Source organism: Hemitrygon akajei, chromosome 12 (genome assembly GCF_048418815.1).
Source record: "Hemitrygon akajei chromosome 12, sHemAka1.3, whole genome shotgun sequence".
In the NCBI taxonomy this organism is placed as follows: Eukaryota; Metazoa; Chordata; class Chondrichthyes; order Myliobatiformes; family Dasyatidae; genus Hemitrygon; species Hemitrygon akajei.
Window position 1 is genome coordinate 76,357,235 of NC_133135.1, and position 26,591 is coordinate 76,383,825.

The 26,591-nt window shown below is 45.4% G+C and overlaps 1 protein-coding gene across 8 annotated transcripts in view; it reads right to left on the reverse strand.

Moving 5' to 3' along the window:
- The window catches only part of nos1apa (nitric oxide synthase 1 (neuronal) adaptor protein a), a 461,766-nt gene that overhangs the window by 125,860 nt on the left and 309,315 nt on the right, over nt 1-26,591 (reverse strand). For 7 of the 8 annotated variants that reach the window (XM_073063531.1, XM_073063530.1, XM_073063529.1 and 4 more), the window contains one exon: nt 6,629-6,737. In XM_073063531.1, the coding sequence (XP_072919632.1) occupies nt 6,629-6,737 (109 nt within the window). Of the gene's footprint in view, nt 1-6,628; nt 6,738-18,420; nt 18,512-26,591 lie in introns of those variants that run through there. The other variant, XM_073063535.1, reaches the window with a different exon arrangement.

The following is a 26,591-nucleotide window of genomic DNA, read 5'->3' on the forward strand; positions in this document are numbered from 1 at the left end:
GGTGTTAAAGGTGCTGATGTTACTTAGAATCCAGAAAAAGTGGATTCATCTTTAATACCATGAAGTGCTCTCTCAATGGAGAGTGACCTTGTTCGTGGCTTGAAAAATACTGTTGCCACAGCAACAGTGCCGGGACAAAGCACAGGTTATAAGTTAGGCCAAATCATGCAGTTAAATTGGATTTCCTTTAAATCACTCTAGGAATTTCATAACCACAAAAACCTTATAATTATTTTTAAAGTTGTATATTCCCAGGAAACATCCTAACTTCCCAGTGGATATTCAACACAGAGCGTTCCATTTTCCAGCAGGAAAGCCTTAGGGTAATTGCTTTGAGTTTGGCATACTCTATATTGGTACGTAGATGCTGTTGTTATGAAGCTGACATCATTTTGATGTTTGTTCATTGGAAGGTGGACCTGCACCTTTATAGAGATAGAAGAACAAAATACTGCAGACGCTGAGAATCCAAAACAAGAACGGAAAATTTCTCAGTCTTCAGCCATTTGGACACGCTCTGGATGCAACAGGGGAGTCTCAGGGTGATAAATTTTACCATGTGGCGACCCACTTCCCAGCGCACTTGAACCGGCTCACAAATCGGCGCGCACCGGCATTGAGGCCAGTCCCAAAAAGGGCGCCAAGTCTGCTTCACCAGCAAGGGGAAAAGCCCACGCGCGGGACGGGACTGTGAATACAGCATTCCCGCCCGGGGAGGGCGGAATCAGGAAGGCTTTAAAGCGAGACTGCGAAGTTTGAATAAATCTCTTTTTGCAACTGCAGCTCATCGACTCCGTGTCGTTATTTCAGCGCTACGTGTAGCACACCGCTACAATTAGTGACCCCCGACGGCCCAAACGATATTTGGGCCAAAGATGAACGACACCGCATCTGTTCATGCGGTTTCGTTAAAACTGCCAAGTTTCTGGACGCTGCGACCTCACCTATGGTTCCAGCAAGAAGAAGCCCAATTCCACATTCGGCAGATAACCTCAGAGGACACATGTTACTACTACGTGGTGAGCTCCCTCGACCAGGAGACAGTGGCCCAGGATGAGGAGTTCATACAGTCTCCCCCAGCGGACGGCAAATACACGGAATTCAAAGCCCTGCTCATAAGGACTTTCGGACTCTCACGGCGCGAGCGAGCTGCCCGCTTACTGCACCTGGATGGTTTGGGAGACAGACCGCCATCGGCTTTGATGAATGAGATGCTGTCCCTGGCCGGAGGACACACGCCCTGCCTCATGTTTGAGCAGGCATTCCTGGAGCAGCTACCCGAGGACATACGCCTGCTGCTGTCCGACGCAGATTTCAGCGACCCCTGGAAGGTGGCAGCCCGAGTGGACTTGCTGTGGAAAGCCAAGAAGGAGAGTGGGGCGTCCATCGCACAGATCACCAGGCCACGCTCCCAGCAGCAGACCAGACCAGGCCCGGCAGCAGAGCCCACTAACCCCAGAGGGAGGGGTGAGGAGCCCGACAAACAATGGTGCTTCTACCACCAGCGGTGGGGCGCAGAAGCCCAACCTGCAAGTTCCCGGGAAACGCCAGGGCCAGCTGCCACTGATGGCTATGGCGGCTGGCCATCGGGATAGCCTCCTGTATGTCTGGGACAAGCAGTCGGGACGCCGCTTTTCGGTCGACACCGGAGCTGAGATCAGCGTCTTACCTCCGACGAGTTACGACACCCACAACAGGGCACTGGGTCCCACCCTGAGGGCTGTGAACGGCAGCACAGTAAGGACCTATGGCACCCGTACGGTGCGGCTACAGTTCGGCTCCAACCAGTTCAAGTGGGACTTCACACTGGCCGCCGTAGCCCAGCCGCTCCTGGGCGCGGATTTTTTGCGGGCTCACAGCCTACTGGTCGACCTGCCCAGGAAGAGACTGGTCCACGCCGAGACCTTTCAAGCGTTCTCCCTGGGTGAAGCTCAGTTGCCAGCCCCACACCTAGACTCTGTCACCCTGTTTGACAACGATTTCACCCGAGTCCTGGCGGATTTCCCATCGGTTCTGGCACCGCAGTTCATGGCAGCCATGCCCAGTCACGGCGTACGGCACCACATCCCGACACAGGGACCACCCCTCCACGCCCGTGCTCGAAGGCTTCCCCCGGACAAGCTCCGACAGGCGAAGGAGTAGTTCAAGAGGATGGAGGAATTGGGGATCATATGGCAGTCTGACAGCCCATGGGCCTCCCCCCTGCACATGGTGCCCAAAGCATCAGGGGGCTGGAGACCATGCGGCGACTACTGCAGGCTGAACAAGGCTACAACACCGGACCGCTACCCTGTGCCGCACATACAGGATTTTGCAGCAAACCTGCACGGCACACGGATCTTCTCCAAGGTGGACCTCGTCCGAGGATACTATCAAATCCCGATGCATCCGGACGACGTCCCCAAAATGGCACTCATCACCCCTTTCGGCCTTTTCGAGTTCCTCCGCATGCTGTTCGGCCTAAAGAATGCCACACAGATGTTCCAGCGGTTAATGGACGCGGTGGGACGCGACCTGGACTTCGCTTTCATCTATTTGGATGACATCCTCATAGCCAGCAGCAGTCGTCAGGAGCATCTGTCCCACCTCTGTCAACTCTTCGCCCGACTGAGTGAATACAGCCTGACAATCAACCTGGCCAAATGCCAGTTCGGGCTCGACATCATCAACTTCCTGGGCCACAGGATCACTACAGACGGGGCAACCCCTCTGCCTGCTAAGGTAGACGCAGTCCGCCATTTCACCCGACCCAACACAATCAAAGGCCTTCAGGAATTCGTGGGTATGGTAAATTTCTACCACCGCTTCCTCCCTTCAGCTGCCCGAATCATGCGCCCGTTGTTCGCCCTGATGTCGGGTAAGGGCAAGGACATTAACTGGGACGAGGAGTCTGCCACCACTTTCATTAAAACGAAAGAAGCCTTGGCAAACGCCACGATGTTAGTGCACCCCAGAACGGACATCCCTACCGCCCTCACAGTGGATGCATCTAACACGGCAGTCGGTGGGGTGCTGGAACAACTCATCGAGGGTCGCTGGCAACCCCTGGTGTTCCTCAGCAAACATCTGCGGTCACCCGAGCTCAAATACAGTGCTTTCGACCGGGAACTGTTGGTGCTATACCTGGCAATCCGGCATTTCAGGTACTTCTTAGAAGGTAGGCCCTTCACCGTGTTCACGGACCACAAACCGCTTACCTTTGCGTTCATGAAGGTGTCCGATCCCTGGTCGTCCCGCCAGCAGCGACATCTGTCCTACATCTCTGAATACACGACGGATGTCCGGCACGTCTCGGGAAAGGACAATGTCGTGGCGGATGCTCTCTCTTGCCATACCATTCACGCCCTGTCCTGGGGGTAGACTATGCAGCATTGGCGGAGGCGCAGCAGGCAGACGAGGAGATCCCAAGTTACAGAACTGCAGTCTCCGGTTTGCAGCTCCAGGACCTCCCCGTAGGCCCAGGTGAAAGGACCCTACTCTGTGACGTCACCACAGGCCAACCACGCCCCGTCGTCCCGGCAGCCTGGCGGCGGCGCGTTTTCAACTCCATTCATAACTTAGCGCACCCCTCCATTGTCTGGATGGTCTCCAACAGGTTCGTTTGGCACGGACTCCGCAAGCAGGTCAGTGAATGGGCCAAAACGTGCATGCACTGCCAAACTGTCAAGGTGCAGCGGCACACCAAAGCTCTGCCACAGCAGTTCCACCCCACCCACCGGCGTTTCGACCACATTCATGTGGATATCGTGGGCCCCCTGCCAGTGTCGCGAGGAGCGCGGCACCTCCTGACTATCATGGACCGGTTCACAAGATGGCCGGAGGCGGTCCCACTCACCGACATCACCTCTGAATCTTGCGCTCGGGCACTGATCGCCACCTGGGTGTCCCGCTTTGGTGTACCGGCCCACATTACCTCCGACAGAGGCGCCCAGTTCACCTCCAGCCTGTGGTCAGCTATGGCCAGCCTTTTGGGGACACAGCTGCACCACACAACTGCCTACAACCCACAATCAAACGGGCTAGTGGAGCGTTTCCACTGTCACCTGAAGTCGGCTCTCATGGCCCGCCTGAGAGGACCTAACTGGGCAGATGAACTTCCCTGGGTCCTGCTCGGAATCCGCACGGCAACCAAAGAGGATCTGCACACCTCGTCGGCCGAGTTGGTGTACGGCACACCCCTGGTCGTCCCAGCAGAGTTCATACAGGCCCCAAGGGGGCAGGAGGAAGAACCCGCAGCAGTCCTGGACAGATTACGTGTGAGGCTCGGTAACCTGGCCCCCATACCCACTTCACAGCATGGGCAGAGCCCGACCTGCGTACCCAAAGGCCTGCTAAACTGTAAGTTTGTTTTTTTACGACGGGGTGGACATCGGGCACCGCTACAGTGGCCCTACGAGGGGCCGTTTAAGGTGATCAGGAACAACGGGTCTGCGTTCGTACTGGACACTGGGGGGAAAGAGGAGGTTTTCACAGTGGACCGACTCAAACCGGCCCATCTGGACTTGGCGCAGCCAGTCAGGGCTCAGGCACCGCAGAGCAGAGGCAGACCTCCCAAATAGAGTCCGGCCCAGACTGTGGACATTGGGGGGTGTATCGCCGCTTCTGGGGGGTAGGGGGGGTTATGTGGTGACCCACTTCCCAGCGCACTCGAACCGGCTCACAGATCAGCGCGCGCCGGCATAGAGGCCGGTCCCAAAAAGGGCGCCAAGTCTGCTTCACCAGCAAGGGGAAAAGCCCGCGCGCGGGACGGGACTGTGAATACGCGCCCCCTACAGCATTCCCGCCCGGGGAGGGCGGGATCAGGAAGGCTTTAAAGCGAGACCGTGAAGTTCGAATAAATCTCTTTTTGCAACTGCAGCTCTTCGACTCTGTGTTGTTATTTCAGCGCTGCGTGTAGCACACCGCTACAACCTGACTATTTCCATCATTTTCATTTACACAAACAAAATGCTGGAGGAACTCAGTAGGTCAGATAACATCTATGGAAAGGATTAAATGGTTGATGTTTCATTCTGAGACTGGAAAGGAAGGGGGAAGAAGCCAGAAAGTGAAGGTGGGGGGGGAGGGGAAGGAGCACAAGCTAGATGGTGATAGGTGAAGCCAGGTGGGTGGGGTACGGGGGAAGTGAGAAGCTGAGAGGTTGAACAGGGAAAGGGCTGAAGAAGGAATCTGATAGGAGAGAAGAGTGGATCATGGGAGAAAGGGAAGGGGGAAGGGGCACTGGGGGAGGTGAGGGCAGATGCGGTGAAGGGAAGAGGTAAGAGGAGAGCTTGAGTGGGGAATGGAAGAAGAGGGAAGGGGAAGGGGAAGGGGAAAAAATTATTTGGAGTTAGAGAAATTGATGTTCCTGTCATCATGATGCAGGCTACCTAGACAGAATATGAGGCGTTTGCCACTCCAGTCTGAGAGTGGACTCATTGTGGCAGTAGAGGAGACCAATATGTCAGAGGGGAATGCAGCTTGGAATCAAAATGGTAGGTCACTGTGAAATCCTGCTTGTTGCAGTTGGAGTGAAGGTGTTCGACAAAGCGGCCCTCCAATCTACATTGGATCTGGAATGGAGGTAAAAGGAGGAGATGAATGGGCAGGTGGAGGGATAAGTGCAAGAAAGGACAAACGGATAAGGGAATCATGGAGAGAGTAATCCCTACGGAAAGTGGAGAGTTGTGGGGGGTTGAGGCAAGAGTGTAGTTGGTGGTAGGATCCCATAGCAGATGGCGAAAGTTGTGGAGAATTATGTGCTGAATGCAGTGATAGGTGAGGTCAAGAGGAACTCTATCCCTGTTGAGGTGGCGGGAAGATGGGGTGGGGGTGGATGTCTGGGAAATGAAGGAGATGTAGGTGAGAACAGTATTAATTATGGAGGAAGGGAAATCATATTTTTTGAAGGAAGACATCTCTGATTTTCTGGAAAGGAAAACCTCATCCAGGGAACAGATATGGTGATGATGAAGCAACTATGAAAAGGGAATGCCATTCTTATAGGTGACAGGGATGTTGGCTTCATAATGGTACTCTGGGCACATTACAAACAGCAAGGAGAGTAATATTATAATGTAAGCTCCCTACTTTGTTATTAGAGAGTGCAGAGATACTGTGGTTGATTGCCCTCCCCTCTCACACCTCCGTCCATGCCCTCACAGCATACTGAAGATGGTCAAGGAGTAGAGCGAAGAAAAAGAAGAAGAATGTTCTGGAAACAGGCCTATGCAGTATCTGAAACAAATATTGACCCATGGAGCAGATCTGTGGGGTTTGGGGATGAAAATACGCTTTAAAAATGTAAAAGATTCATGGGGAGAGCACGTGGCTCTTCATACAAGAAAAAAAATGGATGGGTAACATGACAGAGCTTTTTAGGACATGAAGCATTTGATTGCTTTCATTCTTCGGCCCGGGGGAAGATCAGAAAAAGGAACACACTACCACACAAACTTACTGAGGCAAACAATGTCAATATATTGAAGAGGAAGATAGGAAGCACATAATGGAGAAAGGAAGAGAAGGTTATGTTGATATAAGATACAAGAGGGGCTTTAATGCTGCTTAAACACTACTATTAGTCAATTGAACCACATGGCCTATTTTAGTTTTGTACATAAATGAGCATCCATTGTATAAAAGTTACCTTCTTCTTAGATTTGAAGACATTGCATCTGAAAACATTGCTGGAACCATCTCTGGCAATGTAACTGAAGATCTTGAGGTCCTGGGAGTCATGTGATACGTAGAATATCCTGTAAGAAATGAGAAAAATAGAATGTGCATTAGAAGGACCACAGTCTTATGTCATGGAGTGCAATAGCCAGGGCTGACACCATCCTCAGAGGCCAACTCTTCAAATACTTAATGTCAGTGATACTAGCTAATAAAAAACTAAAGTCAATGAATGCCTTACAGCAACTTTTGCATCCATCCATTCCTATCAGAAGCATTCAGAAACATGCTGTTACTAATGCTAGAGCTCTGACTAAAGATTCATTAACCACAAATGTAGCCTGACCTGCTGCAAGGATCTATCAGTATTAACTGCAGATTTCCAGCATCTGTAGCATTTTGCTTTTCTGCCACGTTTCAGAATCAGGTTTAATATCATTGGCATATGTTGTGAAATTTGTTAACTTAGTGGCAGCATTACAACATATACATGATAATATAGAAAAGAATAAAATAAATAAGTAAATCAATTACAATAAGTGTGTGTGTATGTGTGTGTATATATGTATGTTAAATAGTTAAATTAAAAATAGTGCAAAAACAGAAATAGTAAAAGTGAGTTAGTGTTCAAGGGTTCAATGTCCATTTGGGAATTGGACGACAGAGGGGAAGAAACTTCCTGAATTGCTGAGTGTGTGCCTTCAGGCTTCTGTGCCTCCTTCCTGATGGTAACAACGAGAAGAGGGCATATCCTGGGTGGTGGGGCTCCTTAACGATGGATGCCAACTTTCTGAGACATCAGAAGATGGCTTGGAGACTATGGAGGTTAGTACCCAAAGATGGATCTGACTAATTTTACTACTTCCTGCAACTTCTTTCGGTCCTGTGCAATAGTTCTCCCCCCACCCCCACCCCAGACAGCGATACAGCCTGTCAGAATGTTTTCTACGGTACATTTGTAGAAGATTCCGAGTATCTTTGGTGACAAATCAAATCTCAATGAAATAAAGCCACTGTCTTGCCTCCTTTATTGCTGCATCGATATGTCGGGACCAGGTTAGATCCTCAGAAATCTTGACAACCAGGAATTTGATATTGCTTACTCTCTCCACTTCTGATCCCTCTATGAGGATTGGTTCATGTTGGCTCATCCTACTCTTTCTGAACACCACAATCAGCTCTTTGGTCTTGCTAACACTGACTACAAGGTCGATGTTATGGCACCACTCAACTAGCTGGTATATCTCGTTCCTGTACCTTCTCGTCTCCATCTGAGATTCTGCCTACAATGGGTGTATCATGAGCAAATTTATACGTGACATTTGACTGTGCCTAGCCACACAGCCATGGGTGTAGAAAGTGTACAGCAGTGGGCTAAGCCCACACCCCTGGGGTGCACTGCTGTTCATCGTCAGCAAGGAGGAGATATTAATGCCTATTCACGCAGATTGTGGTCTTCCAGTTTGGAAGTCGAGGATCCAAATGCAAATGGAGGTACAGCGGCCCAGGTTCAGTAGTTTATCGATTAGGACTGTAGGAATGATGATGTAAACCCTTTGCTATACAACAAACACCTGCAGTATGCCGTATCCTGACATAGGTGTCTGTATTGCCCAGGTGATGATAGGTTGTTTGAAGAGCAACTGAGATTGCATCTACTGCAGACCTACTGTGGGGATAGGCAAATTGCAGCGAGTCCAGGTCCTTGATGAGGAAGGAGTTCATTCCAGCCATGACCAACCTCTCAAAGCATTTCATCACTGTAGATGTGAGTGCTACTGGACAATAGTCATTAAGGCAGCTCACACTTCTCACTTACAGGTACAATTGCTGCGCTTTTGAAGTAGTTGGGAACTTCCGACTGTAGCAATGAGGGGTTGAAAATGTCCTTGAACACTTCCGTCAGTTTGTTGGCTGAAAGATATCCTGTCACTGGCCTTGAGACAGAGGCCACAGGGTCACCGGGTTCAGCAGGGATCTTCACGCCTGCAGTTATATTCCCCCTTTCAAAGCAGAAATAGAAGGCGTTCAGCTCATTTGGTAGTGAAACATCAGTGCCGTTCATGCTATTGGGTTTTGCTTTGTAGAAAGTAACTTACTGCAAACTCTGTCAGAGTTGACATGCATCCAGTGTCACCTCCAACCTCACTTGGAATTGTCTCTTCGCTCTTGAAATTGCCCTCCTCAAGTCATACATGGTTTTCTTGTACAGGCTTGGTTGTCAACACTTAAATGCCACAGATCTAGCCCTCAGCACATAGCGAACCTCCTGGTTCATCCAAGGCTTTTGGTTTGAGAATGTACAGCAAGGTTTTGTAGGCACACACACATTGACAGAGGTTTTAATGAAGTCGGTAGCAACTGCAGCATACGCAACCAGATTCAAAGATGAATCCCTGAATACTGTCCAGTCCACTGATTCAAAGCAGTCCTGTAGGCACTCCTGTGCTCCCCTTGTTCACACCTTCATGGTCCTCACTACTGGCGCTGCAGTCTTCAGTCTCTGCCTATACTTCAGGAGTAGAAGTATGGCCAGGTGATCTAACATTCCAAAGTGTAGGTGTGGTATAGCATGGCAAACGCTCTTGATCTTAGTGTTAAAGTGATCCAGTGTGTTGTTTCCTCTTGTACTACAAGTGATTTGTTGATGGTAATTATTTAGTGACTTTTTCATGCCGGCCTGGTTAAAATCCCCCAAAATGACGGTGAAGGCGTCAGGGTGCGCTGTTTCCTGCATGTTGATCACATTGCTAACATCATCCAGAGCCTGTTTGACATTGGCCTGAGGTGGAATTTACATTGCTACCAAAATGATCGCTACAATCTCTCATGGCAGGTAAAATGGACAGCACTTAATCAGAATCAGAATCAGACTTTAATCGCCAAGTACCTATGCACATACAAGGAATTTACTTCCGGCAGATGTTGTCTCTCTGCTCATAACAATAATAATGTTAAATATAAATGAAAATATAGATTATACATACAGGTAGTGCAATCCAAGTAATAGTTAGCCGACAGTTAACCGGCAGTTAACTGTTCAGCAAAGTGACCGCAGTAGGGAAAAAACTTCTCCAGTGCCTATTAGTCTTAGTCTGGAGGGATCTGAAGCGCCTACCAGATGGAAGCAGATCAAACAGTCCGTGCGCAGGATGGGAGGAGTCCTTTATGATGTTCCCTGCCCTCTTCTTCAACCTGGAAGAGTACAGGTCCACAACAGAGGGCAGGGAGGCTCCAATGATGCGCTCGGCAGTCCTCACTGTGTGCTGTAGTCTGGTTCTATCCTGCTTGGTGGCGGCTCCAAACCACACAATGATGGAGGTGCACAGGACAGACTCAATGACTGCAGTGTAGAACTGCAGCAGCAATTCCTGAGGCAGACCGTATTTCCTCAAGAGCTGCAGGAAATACATCCGCTGCTGGGCCTTCTTCAGGATGGAGCTGATGTTCTGCTCCCACTTCAGATCCTGAGAGATGGTGGTTCCCAGGAACCTGAAGTTCTCCACAGTGGACACAGGGCTGCTGAGGACTGTGAGGGGAGACATAGCAGGGGGATGTCTCCTGAAATCCACTATCATCTCCTTTGTCTTGAGCGTGTTCAGCTCCAGATTGTTCCGACTGCACCAGAGTGCCAGTTGGCCCACCTGCTGTCGATATGCAGACTCATCACTATTCTGAATGTGTCCGATGACGGTAGTGCCGTCTGCAAACTTCAAAAGCTTCACATAGGGGTTAGAGGAGGTGCAGTCATTGGTGTAGAGGGAGAACAGCAGTGGAGAGAGGACACACCCCTGGGGGGTGCTGGTGTTGGTGATTCGAATATCCGAGGTGACCTGTCCCATCCTTACCTGCTGACTTCTGTTGGTCAGGAAGCTGTAAATCCAATCGCAGAGGTCAGGTGGCACAGTAAGGTGAGACAATTTGGAGCAGAGGGTATGAGGGACGATGGTGTTAAACGCCGAACTGAAATCCACAAACAGCATCCGAGCATAGGTCCCAGGACGATCCAGATGTTGCAGGATATAGTGCAGTCCCAGGTTGAAAATTGCAAGCTTTTCCAAGTCTGGTGCACAGAACTGGTGAACAATCAACTTCATGAAGATTTGATTGTTCCTCCAGCCCAGCTTTTGTCTTGACACTGCAGTACCTTCATTTTTCTAATTGTGCAAAGCAAGTGGATTAAAATGAATATTTAATGGTCAGAATCCAATGAATATTAATTTAATAAGTTATGCAACTTCACATAAAGGAAATATTTTTATCTGAAAACTCAAGAAAAGCCCAGGTGTCACATACTGATAATGTTCCTCAAACTCTATTTTGAAAAGTTATTTCTTATTGCAACTCAATATTTGGTATTCCTTATAAAATATTCATATAGATCCTATTAAATGAATGTTTTTAGAGACGCCTGACACCACTTAAGCTTCTTGGACTCATCAGCAGTTACCAGGAGCTTACTCAGCAGTACTGAGGCAAAACCCTTTTGTGCTTACACAGCGACTCAGGTCTCCCATGCCATGACCTAGACTTTCTGCAGCTGCAAACTTCCAGTTGTAAGGTCCCATGTTTCCAGACAGACACTATCTCCTCTTACTTACAGTATCTTGCAGAAAACCAAAACTCCAGGTAGCAGCAATCTGACCAAATTCTCAGTGAATGCTCAACAAATTAATTCTGCCCTTTCCATTACCACCAACACTTTGGACAAACACCTCAACATAGAAACTTGGTAAAGCAATGTATTTGCATTCACTGGCAAGAATTTGGTCCTTGTTGTAAATTCTAGGGGTGCTTTTTTATGAACAAAGAACTGCTATATTTATTACTGGGTGTGAGTCACGGACTATCCTTCGTGTTATGTGAAGATGTTGCCAACTGATAACTAAATAATCCATATTCCGTTTATGTGTTACTCACACTGTAAACACAGCAGCTGAGGTTTTTTGTTAGGCTTCTGGATTTCAAGTTGCCTGTACTTCGACATCATCAATGCTCAGCAACCTGCACTCACGTAGCATCTGCTGGGCAGGTGTGAGATCAAACTGAGTGTGACGGAACAAAAGATGGAGCCACACTAGATGGCTGAAAGCTTGGGTGGTTGCAGGTTTCAGAGTTTGTCTTCAAAGAGAAGGAGTTAGAACAGCGGAGGGAATTTCAGAGGCAGCCACACTCACCAACATACGAGTCAGAAGTTTATTAGTAGGCCACTCAACAATTTTAATCTTTATTCAATCAGATCATGGCTGATCTAACTGTAGCTTCACCTTCACATTCCTACCTGCTTCTGGTCATACATACCCCCTCGTTCATGAAGAATCTATCCACCTCTGCTTTGAAAATATTCAAAGTTTCTGCTCCCTACTTCACTGAGTAAGGAAGTTCCAAGACTCATCTTCCCAGAGAAAAATGATTCTACTTTGTTGAGCACTTTTGCTCCATCCACAACAGGGAGAATTTACTGATGGTCAAACATTTAAATTCTAATCCCCATTCCCAACCCAACATGTCAGTCCATGGCCTCCTCCACTGATATGATGAGGCTACTCCTGGGTCAGAGGAGCAACACCTGATGGCAAGAACATTCATTTCTTCAAGTTCCAGTAATTCTGCACTTTCACCCTTCCCATTCCAGCTCCTCTCTTATCCCTTCTCTTCTCCTCACCTGCTTATCAACCCTCTTTAAGATGACCCACATTGCTCTCTGTCTCCATGGTCCACTCTCCTCTCCTATCAGATTCCTTCTTCCTCAGCCCTTTATTTTTTCCACCTATCAGCTCGTAGTTTCTGACATCATCCACCTACCTTGCCCATCTAGCTTATCTGGCTTTACTTATCATCTTCTAGCTTATCCTCCTTCCCCTTCCCACATCTTCTAATCTGGCTTCTTCTCCCTTCCTTCCATCTCCTGATGAAAGGTCTCGGCCTGAAACATTCAGTCTTCATTTCTCTCCAGAGATGCTGCCTGACCTGCTGAGTTTCTCCAGCATTCGTGTTTGTTATACTGGATTTCAGCATTTGTGTTTATCAACTCCATCTTATTTAAGGTGGTTGAGATCATTCAGTGGTAAATGACTGAGTGAAGTCAGTGGGGGATGTAAAAAATCCAAATGTTGATGAGCATAAGGCTTGTGAAGCACTTTGGGGCAACTAAGAGTAATAGGAAAATATATTCTAAGTTTCTAGTCAAGTTGTAAACACATTTTAATTCTAGGTTTATGTAAAACAGCAAATCTGCAGATGTGGGCACCAGAGGAGTTGATAACCTGCTTAGATATCATGTGACAGGGCACACTGATCAAAGTGGGTTTACCTCGAGACCTGCAAACATGCATGATGTTTTGTAAGATGAAACTCAAGAATTTGGTAAACAAAAATGTGATTAAAATAATAGGCAGAGGGAAATGAAGTTGATAAAAATAACTGAAGTAAACCTCTTGTTTGAAACTGACACCAAAAGACAGGTTGAGATAACTTGATGGCATAACTGCGAGATACTATTTGTGACGGACCATGAGGGACTTTAACAGAACATCTTATCCTTTAATTATCTATTGTCTTTCTCTGGTGATAAAATCGTCTACAAGCTTCCCTACGCACAAAGACAAAGCCGAGGTTTCTGTGTTTGACCCAAGGTTATTATCAAGCTTTCCTAAGGGAAGTTGCAATATTTATTAAGCTATCAAGAACACAAAGACATCAGATTAAATACATGCTCTTTCACATCAACTGTTTTAAGTGCATTATTTCTGTCGCTTTGCTATGGAATGATGGACGATGATACAAATTATACTGCCATCTCCTTTAGCAGGACCTCACTGGCCTAGTACAGGCTGGGGTTCAAAGCTGGAATCTGCGTTTATCAATAACCCATTACTAGCTCTAAGTATAATTTCAGTCATCACACTGCAATAAGAAATCACAAAGTATAAGGATAATTGTATTAATAGGTCAGTTGTCCTGAAATTGTACTAATTTTTCTGTGCTTTTTTGAGTGGGTGTTTTGAAAGAAAATTCTATTTCATGCTGGTTATATTTTGCATTTAGCAAGAATAAGAAAATTGGCCCAGGCACTCAAAGTTCTAAAGTTGAAGGTAATTTTGTTATCAGAGTACATATATGTCACCAAATAGTACTCCGAGATTCATTTTCTTGCAGGCATTCACAGTAGAACAAAGGAAAAGAATAGACTCAAAGAAACAAAGACTGATCCCAGACTCCCCTTAGCCTGACCAGCTTCTGACCACCTAATGATATTACAAAGTGGTGCAGTGCCATTCCCTCTAGCAGTGCAGAAACTGTAACTTGTAGGGGACACGCATGAACTTTGAATCAGTTCATAGGAGAGCAGGAGTACATGGCAATTCCTGTTAAAGAGGCTGCACTGACGCTCTAATGCATTACTTTTGTGTTTTGAGCCTTACTTTTCCATCCCTGGCACAATGATAGGCAATTTCCTTCACAGATTACAGCAATTTTCAAGGGTCCTGATGAAGGATCTCAGCTCGAAACGTTGACTGTTTTACTCTTTTCCACTGTTGCTGATTGGCCTGCGGAGTTCCTCCAGCACTCTGTGTGCGTTGCTTGGATTTCCAGCGCCTGCAGATTTTTGCTTGCTTGTGTCAGAAATTTTCAAGATCACGTGTGACTTATTTTCAATGATCGCTGGTCCTTCATTGGCCTGCAGCTCACAGGAGGTTGAGACAACTCTTGACCCGAGCTGATCAGGCCACTCCGTCGAGTGAGCACGAGTCACAGTGGTGCGGGGATGATTGTCCGTAAGTAGAGGGGAGCACCATGCTCTTGTTCTACCTGCATCTTCCCCCTTGCTTCATGTGACAACCCAGTCAATGTAGCACAGGCACAGCAGTGCACACACAATGCTGGAGGATCTCAGCAGGCCAGGCAGCATCCATGGAAATGAGTAAACAGTTGACATTTCAGGCCAAGATGCTTCACCAGAACTGGAGAAAAAAGATGAGAAGTCAGAGTATGAAGGTCGGGGGAGGGCATTGAGAAGTATTTAAGTGCTAGGTGATACATGAAACTGGGAGGGGGAGGGGTGAAGTAAAGAGCTGGGAAGTTGATAGGTGAAAGAGAAAAAGGGCTGGAGGAAGGGGAATCTGATAGGAGAAGGTTGAAGACCATGGAAGAAAGCGAAGAGGAGGAACACCAGAGGGAGGTGATGGGCAGGTAAGGAGATAAGGTGAGAGAGGGAAATGGGAATGGGGAATGGTGAAGGAGTGCAGTGCGGGGGAAGGGCAAATCTGGAAGTTCGAGAAACTGATGTTCATGCCATCAGGTTGGAGGTTACGCAGATGGAATATAAGGTGTTGTTCCTCCAACTTGACTGCTGCTTCATCGAACAGTAGAGGAGACCGTGGACTGACATAGGAAGTGCAATTGAAATGGGTGGCCACCAGGAAATCCCATTTTTTTCTAGTAGGCAGAGCGTAAGTGCTCAGCAAAACCCTTTCCCAATTCCAAAACAATCCATGGCCTCCTCTACTGCCATGATGAGGCCACATTCAACTTGGAGGAACAACACCTCTATTCCAGCTGTGTAGCCTCCAAGCTGATGGTTTGAACATCGATTTCTCAAACTTCCAGTAATTACCTCACCCCCCCTTACCATTCCCCCATTCCCATTTCCCTCTCTCACTTTATCTCCTCATGTGTCCATCACCTCCCTCCAACACTCTTCTCTTTTCCCTTTCTTCCACGGTCCGCTACTCTCTCCTATCAGATACCCCTTTCTCTTGGCCCGAAATGTCAACTGTACTCTTTTCCATAGATGCTGCCTGGCCTGTTGAATTCCTCCAGCATTTTGTGTGTTGCCCCCTTCTCCAGCCCTTTATCTCTTTCACCAATCAACCTCTCAGCTTTTTACTTCATCCCGACCCCCTCTCCTAGTTTCACCTATCCCCTGCCATCTTGTATTTCTTCCTCCCCTCCCCCACCTTCACACTCTGACCTCTCATTATTTTTTCCAGTCCTGATGAAGGGTCTCAGTCTGCAATATTGAGAGTTTATTCTTTTCCATAGTTGCTGCCTGACCTGCTGAGTTCCTCCAGCGTTTTGTGTGTCTTGCTTGGATCTGCAGATTTTCTCGTGCTGGCACAGCAGCGATGGATACCACGACCAGCTGCCAACAGGCATGAGCAAAGACAGGCTTTCAGGCAGCTCATCTGAAAACTACCCCAACAACTTCTTTAAAAACTCTTTCACCAGTTTGTTTTTGCTTTTTGCCTGTCACTCGATTTTTCTAAGCAATTGCTTCTGACTTCACAGATGGTGCTGCTTTTATATAAAGCTCATCTGTGCTGCAAATGGTTCCCTTCACATTTCAACACTAAACATCTCAGGAGGTGGTTTGACAAATTAACATGTAGAGTAACTCATTTCCAATAGAGAAAGTGAGAAGTGTTAAAATGACATTCCATTCCAGAGCTTAATTTTAACGTTTTTAAGGCTGAAGCCGAAAGCAGGTGTACATTCACACAAAGCTATGGTTTTGGTCATAGAGTTATATAGGCTTCTTCAGACAACCAAGTCTACACCTGGTCGGAAACAGAAGCCACTAAAGGGAGTACAAAGCATAAGATGACCGAATTCTGATGGTAGGCTCTGATTTGAAATCTTAGCTCTGACATGCTTCTCTTTCCACAGATGCTGTCTATTATGCTGAGTATTTTGGTTTTGATTTCAGGTTTCCAGAATCAGCATTTTGGTTTGCTTTTCATTTCCAAGGAAGAGACAGGGCATTATGGAACAAGTGGGGGAAAAGGTCAAAGGAATTCAAACAATGGCACTGACTAATTGGGGTCACAGGCCTCACTGTGCTCCTAAGACTATGTTAATGCTTCAGACAGTACCATCATTAACTTGCACCATGACATGTTGTACTTCATAATCTCCTTAGTTACCCTGAGGTGAAGGAAGAAGGACTGCACGAAAGTTTGGAGCACCATCACCACACAGACAGCTGCAGTTCAAGTAACCTTGCTTTCATATTCTCAAGAGCAACCAACTAAAGAGAATAAATTCTGATAATACCTTGCTAGTGATGCCCACAAAGGGAAAAAAAACTGAGACAAGCTTCTGATGATAAGACATGGATATCACTATTATCATTCAGGAGTTCCAGTGGTGGTGTGGGGGAGAGAGCGGTGGTTAGGAATACAGCAGGATACTTCAAAGCAAGGATTCCCAACCATTTTTATGCCATGGACTATTCTTAATGCCATTAAGAATAATACCATTAATACCATTCTTCCTTAATACCATTAAGGAAGGAGTGTTTTAAACTTTAATGTTTAAGGTGAAGAAGGACAAGCTATGAATATCAATAATTAAGGTTGCCTCATTAATTACACTGAAATTAAAGTAAATCATCATCAATCCTGAGGAACAGTCTAAGAAAAGAATATGCTCATAGTGCTTACTCCAAGAGCTTGTTGTGAGAATGGTCTTCTCACCTTGGGCTGAGTTTCAGGATTGAGGATGACTTGCTTCTCTAGCAGTTTTCGGGTGACTGACTCAGTCCACGTGGTATCTATAGACTCCACCACACCTGTCCAAGGTCCCCATGAGTTAATGCACCAGACGACTAGAAAGCCTAAAGCAGACTTTAGGTGAATTACACAAATCCAGCTCTTTAGGTCCCCCACTGCTTCTCAGAGCGTGGTGAATCTGGATTCCCCCACCCAGAGTAATCTGGAGAAGGATCTGAAGAGGAGGCAGATAACGATTTTGTAAGATTGGGGAATTGAGGGCTATGCAGAACTGGCACAGATGAGGAGAAAAGGCCTGGGACAGATCAGCTGTGATAATACTGATTGACAATGTAGGCCCGAGGGGTTCAGTGGCCTAATCCTGTTCTTATTTTTTTGCATTCTCTTTTTTCAGCTTTTGAGAATGGATTTTACACCAGGCAGACATATGACAATAATCCACAGTCAATGTCTGATCATTTAGAATTTGCCTGCCTCAGCTCAGTTCCTACTAAAACATGTTGAATGAAAATTAAATTGTACTTCGAGGGTGCCCACATCATTTCAAAGTGAAGCGATGACACCCTACCCACTGCTGCTCACAAATTATCCTTCAGCAGACATGACTAAAGGCACCTGTTGCAGAATAAACAGTAAGGTTAGGTGAACGACTGTCGCTTTTCCTAGCTCACTGACAACACGGAGAAGTCCTGCATTGTCTTCAAAACATTTTGCAATGTCCACTGCCACTGCTCTAACCCAAGTTTTACAAATTGGACAACGTGACAAAGCATGGGGAAAATATGACATTGTTGATGCAGGGTGTGTGATTCTGATATTGTAACGGTGCTGCTGGGACACTATATAGAGAGCTTAATGGTCCATGTAACTGTACAACATTGATCAGTGTCCAGTAGAGACCTCTTGTGTTACTGAATTGAAACCACAGTGCATTGCAGCAGAGCCACAAAGAACAGAGAGAAAGGAAATACATGCAAACATGGACAAATGCATTAGAGAGAAAGGATTAAGGTGAAATAAAATGAGAGCACAATACAGCTTGTCCATATTAATGCACATCGCACACATTTCTGGAAACCCTTTACTAAAAACAAAGAGAACTTGTACAAAAGGAAGCTTTATCAAACTGAATTCAGATTCCCTCTCCTCTCCCGGATGGATTACATTTGGGTCAAAATCCATTAATCAAAATAGCGAGGGACTGTTGTGGCATTATTCATTGAGAATTTAAGAAAAAAAAGTACTGTACCTGCGTCTTTCCTTTTCAATCAGAAGCAGTGCCATTCGTGTAATCAATCCACTACAGATACAAAAGTAGGCATAATCCTACACACTGACATCATATTTCCATAAAGGTTAGCCTTGATGTATCATAAGTTGTACCGTACTCATTGAAAATCTCATTGCCACCTGCCAGTCTGAAAGCAGAAGTTTGGGAATGTATGACTCTAATTCTTATCAAAATGGTGCAGATTTATAAGCACTAAAATTTATTGTAAATAGAAATTATTCATTTTTAATAAAAGAGGTCTCTTGGTTGCAGATGGAAGGAGTGCCATTGTTGCACATTTTTAGACTGAATTCACTTCACTGTGCAAATTAAGAATACCATAAAAAACGGTCTCACTTAATCTTCCTCAAACGTATTATCTCCCTCTATTTTTGTAAACTCGACTTCATTTTCAAATGAAGGAAGTTCTTAACAAGGTTTTAAAAACAGAACAGTTGATTTTAACCTTTTAAAGTCTGAAACACTGCAATCACGGACATTACTGTTCTGGAGAAAGCCATTCAACTACTTCCAGTTTGACCCAGGAAAGTAAAGTACAGCAAATGCTGGAAAACTGAAATAAAGACAGAAAACGTTGGAGATACCCAGCAGTTCACAAAGCATCTAGGAAGAGAGAAATATAGTTAATTGATCAAATCCTTGATCTATCATGGTCTGCCTGAACCTGTCTGAACCTAAACTCTGTTCTTGTAAAGTGCTGACTTGTGAACTGTATCTTCTGGTTCGCACTCAGATCTAGAAGTGGATCACATGATCAAAGTGAATGACTAAAGAATCATACAAAAATGGAGGGATCAGGAACTCCACTCCATCTGAACCATGTCAATACTGCTCCTATGGAATGAAATTAAACTGTTGTAAGGCTTCTCTTACAATCACTATTGATTCTTTTTCCACTTACATTCGCTCTACATTCTCTGGATCCTGTTCTGTCCAGTCCCAACATGATCTTAAATAACTCCACCAGATCTCCTCTCAACCTCCTCTGATCCAAGGAGAGCAATCCTACTTCTCTAGTGGTCTCATTTTGTCAAAGCCCCTCAAAGAGTCATAAAGTTATATAGTATGGAAGCTGGTATAACTCAACCACATCTTCCTTTGCTGAGGCTCCAGCAACACCTTCTTCCTTGGCAAAAATGATCATAAATTAATCACTTGGTATTTTGGCTCTCCACCTCCTACTTTTCGACTTGGTCTGTAATCTGCCTATCTCTTCACTTAAAATACTTTCACTGCTTAAAAAACATACAATTTGCGGTTCTCTTTTTATACTGTCTCCCAGCTTTGTTTTATACTCGTTTATTTCTTTTTCGTAATTTACACTCTAAACATTCTATAACCAGGCTGTACTGAAATTATATCCCTAACATATCTGCTTCATTTTACTCACTGTGGTTATCCATGGAGCTCCAGCATTACCTGCCCAATTTTTCTCCTTCATAGGAACGCACTCTACCTTGTCTCCACCTGAAATAATCCTTGTTTTAACGAACTCCCATTGTTGAACCACAGTTTTGTTTGCCAATCTTTGATTCCAGGTTAGCTGAACCAGATGTTTTCTCAATGTAGTAAGCTTGACCCATCTCCAATTAACTAAAGTTGCCTACACTTGCTTCCATATATTTTCTAATGCTCAAGCATTTCTATGTTGAGAACAGTTCTGGTTGGCTTTGTTCAGTACCCAGAACCAAGATAAGGGACATCATCTTCCTTGTTGGGCCAGAAACAAGAAAATTATAATCAAGAAAATTCTCCTAACAAAACTTACCCCACCCTACTTTGTTCTTTCTATTATCACTACATCAAGGCACATTTGGATAGTTAAAGCTCCTTGTTCTTCCCACTCAACGGCTTTTACACATGCTGAATTTCCTTGCAAAATGCTTCTTTATTCCCCATTCAAAGGGATGTGGAATATTTCCAGTTTTCCAGTAACATCATGGCAGCTCAAATCTTTCTTAACTATAACCTCATCTTGATCATTCCAGAACATCCCCTCTTTGCAATATACTCTTTCATCAATTTGGCCGCCTCCTCTCTGTTCTTTCTTTCATGAACACCATACATATAAGAATATCTAGAATTCACTTCTGGCTTTTCATTTAGTAGACTTCACTTTCAGTAAAACATTACGGTGTGTTCCTTTAGTTGCAAACCCTTCAAAGACTTACATCATCACATTACATCATTGTAATGGTGTTAAATCCCCAACTCAGTTAAAAATGTGAATGGTGCAGGATTGTCCCAAATCAATATATAATTGGGTGGCTACAAGCTGGAAGTTTCATCAACCTGGATGCAGAGGAAAGCAATGAACTTGTAATTGCTCTACTGAAAATAGTCAAGCTGAAAACTATTTAGGATCATCCTGGAATCAATATTCAAGTTCAAGTCTTTGACTTAGGGAATAAACTCTAATTGGTAACAGCTTTATTATTGTCACAAGTATCAAGATCTGGTGAAAAGATCTGTTTTGCATGCTATGCAGACATATCATTCCAAACACAAGTATATCAGGATAAGTATAAAAGGAGAAGCTAGAATAAAGTGTTACAACTACAGGGAAAGTGCGCTACAGGTAGACAGTAAGGTGCAAGGGCCATGGCGAGGAAGACTGTGAGATCAATAGCCCATCGCATTGTACAAGGAGTCAGTTCAAGAGGCTAATGAAATGGAAAGTGAAAGGGGGACACCTCTTTCTCCCTTATTAGGGAGAGAGAGAGAGAGAGAGAGCCTGTGGTATGTCGAATACTGGGTGAACGAGTAGTCTTTGGGTTATTATTAGTCAGTGTGTTTATTGAAGCTTTGCTGGACGTTTGAGTGCTTGTGGGGGGCGCTGATGCTTTTTTGCTAGGGAGGGGGGTTGCCACTTTGCTGCTGCTTATGTGTTGGGGGTAGCTGGGTGGCGGTTTTGGGTTCTGACATTTAACTGTCGTTCATTCTTTGGGGCACTCCTCTGTTTTCATGGATGTTTGCGAAGAAAAAGAATTTCAGGATGTATATTGTATACATTTCGCTGACATTAAATGTACCTACTGAACCTAATTACAACAGGACAGAGGCTGTCCTTCAGACTACTGAAACATCATCTCAAGCTTTTCTACCTTCTGCTCTATAGACCAGGAAAGAGGAGAGAATGATGGGGGTGGGAGGGGCCTGTGATCATGTTGACTACTCCCACAAGGCAGCGGAAAGACAGACTAAACCCGGGTCATTGGTGCTGTGAGGCAGCAACTCCGCCGGCTGTGTTGGACAGGATGACTAGAGATCGATATACAGTTGTTCAGAACTAGCAAACCAACATTAGCCCATTTGTGCTGGCCACCTGCCTTCTGATGGTTTCTCACCAGGCATCAACCATCGGAATCAGAATCAGGTTTAATATCACTGGAATATGTCATGAAATCTGTTGTTTTTGGTTAAATTAAACAAGCAGTACAAAACAAGTAGTGAGCTAGTGTTCACGGGTTCAATGTCCATTCAGAGATCTGATCGAAGAGCAGAAGAAGCTGTTCCTAAATCATTGAGTGTGTGTCTTCAGGCTCTTGTATCCCCTCCCTGATGGTAGCAATGAGAAGAGGGCATATCCTGGGTGATGGGGGTCCTTAACAATGGATGCCACTTTTTTGAGGCATTGCTCCTTGAAAATGTCCTAGATACTAGGGAGGCTAGTGCTGATGATGGAGTTGACTGAGTTCACAACTTTCTGCCATTTCTTTTGAACCTGTGCAGTAGACCCCTACCCCTTTCTCCCCATACCAGATGGGAATGCACCCAGTTAGAATGCTCTCCACGGTATATCGGTAGAAATGTCCCCTTCCTGAAATAACAGGTGATTATGGATGGAGCCAGAGGCAACTTCTGAGAATCTATGAACATGCCAGTATCATCCCTGGAGATAAAAAAAAGATTGACTGCCTTTTGCAAAGGAATTTCTACACAGAATGATTGTCCTGGTTTCAAAAGCCACAGGAAGTGAGAATACAAATATGTCTGGTCTCCTAAAGGGTTTTAAAGTATCTAATCTTTTGGTTGTAGGGGCTTACAGAATCAATTATCTACACTGGACAGAAAAAAAATACCTCCTGCAATGTAATTTGAGTGGCGGGCTTTCAATCCAGGGAGCTTCCTTTCATATTTAAATGAAGTAACAAAATATAATTAGTTTGAATGACTCTAGAGCAAAATGGAGAAGTGGAATGACCTTAAGTGCTTTGCTGGCAAGCAAACAATTTTATTAGTTCTAAAGGCAGCAGAGAATCACACCAGTCTCCACCATACTCATCAATTTCAATTCAGTTATATCAGAAAGATGGAACTAATGTGGAATTGGGGAGCTGAAAGTCAATTAACCCTCGGATGCTGGAAATCTAAAATTAAAACAGCAACCATTGAAATTCCCAAAGGATTGTCTGTGTTCTGAGATGCATCTGGCCAAGAGTCTCAAAGAAATGGCTCGTCGAAGGCAGGCACTACTAATGTAGCTGTACTGTACACCTTAGTACCGCAACGGAGCACCAGCTTGGACTTGAACCCACAACCTACCAATGCGGTGCTAACTAATGACCACAGTTGAGGCCACCTCCATCACCAATGCACAAGTATTATGTACCTTTTAGTTACATGACCAGACCAGAGGGCATGGTTTGAGAATAAGGGGTAGGTCATTTAGGACAGAGTTAAGGAAAAACTTCTTCTCCCAGAGAGTTGTGGGGGTGTGGAATGCACTGCCTCGGAAGGCAGTGGAGGCCAGTTCTCTGGATGCTTTCAAGAAGGAGCTAGATAGGTATCTTATGGATAGGGGAATCAAGGGATATGGGGACAAGGCAGGAACCGGGTATTGATAGTAGATGATCAGCCATGATCTCAAAATGGCGGTGCAGGCTCGAAGGGCTGAATGGTCTACTTCTGCACCTATTGTCTATTGTCTAAAACCTGGAGGCCTGGATAAGTATTGCAAAGAACATGAGTTGAAACCCATTTAGCATAGACATAGAAGAGTACAGCTGAGGGATAGGCCCTTTCAGACACGACGTCTGAGCCAACTGTGATGCCAATCCAAACTAATCCCAAATGCCTGCAACTAATCTGCATCCTTCATTCCCAGCCTGCGCACGTGCCTGTCTAAAAGCCTCTGGAATGTTGCTATTGTACCTGCTTCCCTCTGGAAACGTGTTTCAGGCACCCATTGCCCCCTGCCTCATACTTTGCCCCTCTTACTTTCAATCTATGCCCTCTAGTAACTGACATTCCCTGGGAACAAGACTCTGACTATCTACCCTATCTCCACTACATACTATGCAGGCTGTGCAAAAGCTTTAGGTGCATAAACAGTATACAGGTCTGGTGCCTAAGACTTTTTCCACAGTACTGCATATTGGTTAAAATAGGAAGGTGGTTGGGAACTGAGTACTATCTACAAGATGCACTGCAACAACAAACCAAAGTTCCTAAGGCAGCACCTTCCAGATCCATGACCACTACCATCTTGAACGATGAGAACAGCAGATACCTGGGAACACCACCACTTGGAAATCCCCCTCCAAGTCACTCACCATCCTAACTTGGAAACATATCGCTGTTCCTTCATTGTCACTGGGTCAAAATCATGGAATTCCCTCCCTAACAGCACTGTGGGTGTACCTACACCTCGGGGACCTCATCGGTTCAAGAAGGCAGCTCATCACCAACTTCTCAAGGGCAGCTAGGGATGGGCAGTAGATGCTGGTTTAGCTGGTGACACCCACATCGCGTAAATGAATAAATACATATAAAAAAAGAAACAGAGATAAGGGTTCTTGGCTTTGTTTTAGCTCAGGAGCATTAAATGTTATTTGGTAATGGGAAATATACAGTACTGTGCAATATTCTTAGGCACCCTAGCTACATATGTGCCTAGGACTTTTGCACCGTACTGTAAAATTTTATAATAATCTTTAACAACAACCTCTGACGCTCCAGAGGAAACAATTCAAATTTGTTCAACCCCTCCTTGTAGCTAATACTCTCTAATCCAGGCAAAATCCTGGAGATCATCTTCAGAACCCTCGCCACAGCCTCAGCATTCTTCCTGTAGTGCAGCAACCAGAATACTCCAAGTGTAGCCTAATCTTCATGCAACTGAGTTCCTTAATTTTTATACTCAACACCCCTATCTGTTTGTACTGCTATCTTCAGAGAGCCACGGACATACACCCAAAGATCCCTACATTCATGCTCCTAAGGGTGCTGGCAACTTAGAAATTTGCATTCAGCTAATAAAGTCTGAAAATAAAAAAGTTCGTTCCCATAGAAGTGACTATTAAATTGTCACACTGCCAAATAACAATACCCAGATTGGATTAACTGGTATCTGCACTCTATGAAAACTCCAGCCTCTATACAGGAATATGTTACCCCAATGCCACATTAATGTAGTCAATTTTGACATTTAAAAAAAATTGATAGGTATATGGACGGGAAAGGAATGGAGGGTTATGGGCTGAGTGCGAGTCAGTGGGACTAAGTGAGAATAAGCGTTCGGCACGGACTAGAAGGGCCGAGTTGTCCTGTTTCCGTGCTGTGATTGTTATATGGTTAATTGTCAAAAGGGGCCTGGGAAGCCATTTGGTCATACCAGACCACAAGCAAAGAGGGAAAAAAAAGACAGACCTCTTATTTAGAGTATGTTGTAAATGAAAGCATAGCTAAAGGCAAGATAGAACTGTGGACAACTTCAACAACAATTTGTGTTTATGTAGCACCATTCATACAGTAAAACATCACAGATACAACACAAGAGCTTCATCAAATTACATCTTACAGACTGGCACCAAAGGATGCCCAAGGGCAAAAAAACAAACTCTGACAAAGCGGTAGATTTTTAGGAGCATTTCACAGCAAGGGGGAAAGAGTGCACAACCTGACCACCAACCCTCCCCTGCCTGTCCAGTGCGACACCCTTGCCCCAAGCGTGCAACAGTCTCCAATTCTCACATAGGCCTCACTAAATGCCTCAGAACCCACAAAGCTGGAGTGACAGCAAGCCATCCTCCGCACTGTAAAAGATAATCTAATGGCTATAATCTCACTGTAAGTCAGTGAATGATGCAATGAAGGATCAGTCTTCAGAGTAATCCGTGAGCACACTGAGTAGCAGTCGGGGTATTATTGCACATTCAGTTTGATTGGTCTTAAAAATACTACAGCTTCTGAGCATTTAGAGCTAAAAAGTGCTATGTCTTTGGACAGTGACTGCTATTTTCAAGACGAATATAGTTAAATGAAAGAAACGGCATACATTTTGAAGCATTGCTCTAAGTGGTATGGTGGAGGCGGCATAGCAGTTAAACTAAGAAACTAAAATCCACAGGTTTAGACTAATAATCCAGTTCAAATTTCCAAGCAATAGTGGAATTTAAATTCAACTAATAACCTGGAAATTGGAAAACTAAACACTAATAATGTTGATACAAAGCTTCCAGATTGTTGTAAAGACCCAACTGGCTCATGACTGGTGTTTTGTATCCGGTTTGGCCTTTAGATGCACCCCACAAGCTTGATCCTTAAATGGCCAGACAACCTTAAGTCAGTGCTCCCCAGATTCCATCAGAACTTGGACTTTGCAACGAGAGGGGAGAACGCACTAGACCTTGTTTACACAAACATTCCAGACACGTACCAGGTGGAACCCTGCCCCCACCCACCTTGCTTACTCAGACCACATCTCTGTTATGCTAATCCCAGCATACAGACCGCTCGTCAGGCACTCCAGACCAGTTCAGAAGCAGGTGAAAACCTGGCCAACAGGAGCCATCTCTGCTCTTCAAGACTGCTTGGAAGGCTGCTGGACCAGACAATATTCCCGGCAGAGTTCTCAGAAGATGTGCAGACCAGCTAGCAGATGTTCTAACTGACATCTTCAACATCTCACTGAGCAGCACCACCGTTCCAACGTGCTTCGAGGCCACCACCATGGTCCCTGTACCGAAGAAGTCTTTAGTGTCCTGCCTCAATGACTATCGTCCTGTTAGACTCACATCCATCATCATTAAGTGTTTCGAGAGGCTCGTCATGAGGCACATCAAGACCCTGCTGCCCCCCTCACTGGACCCCCTGCAGTTTGTGTACCGTCCCAACTGCTCAACAGA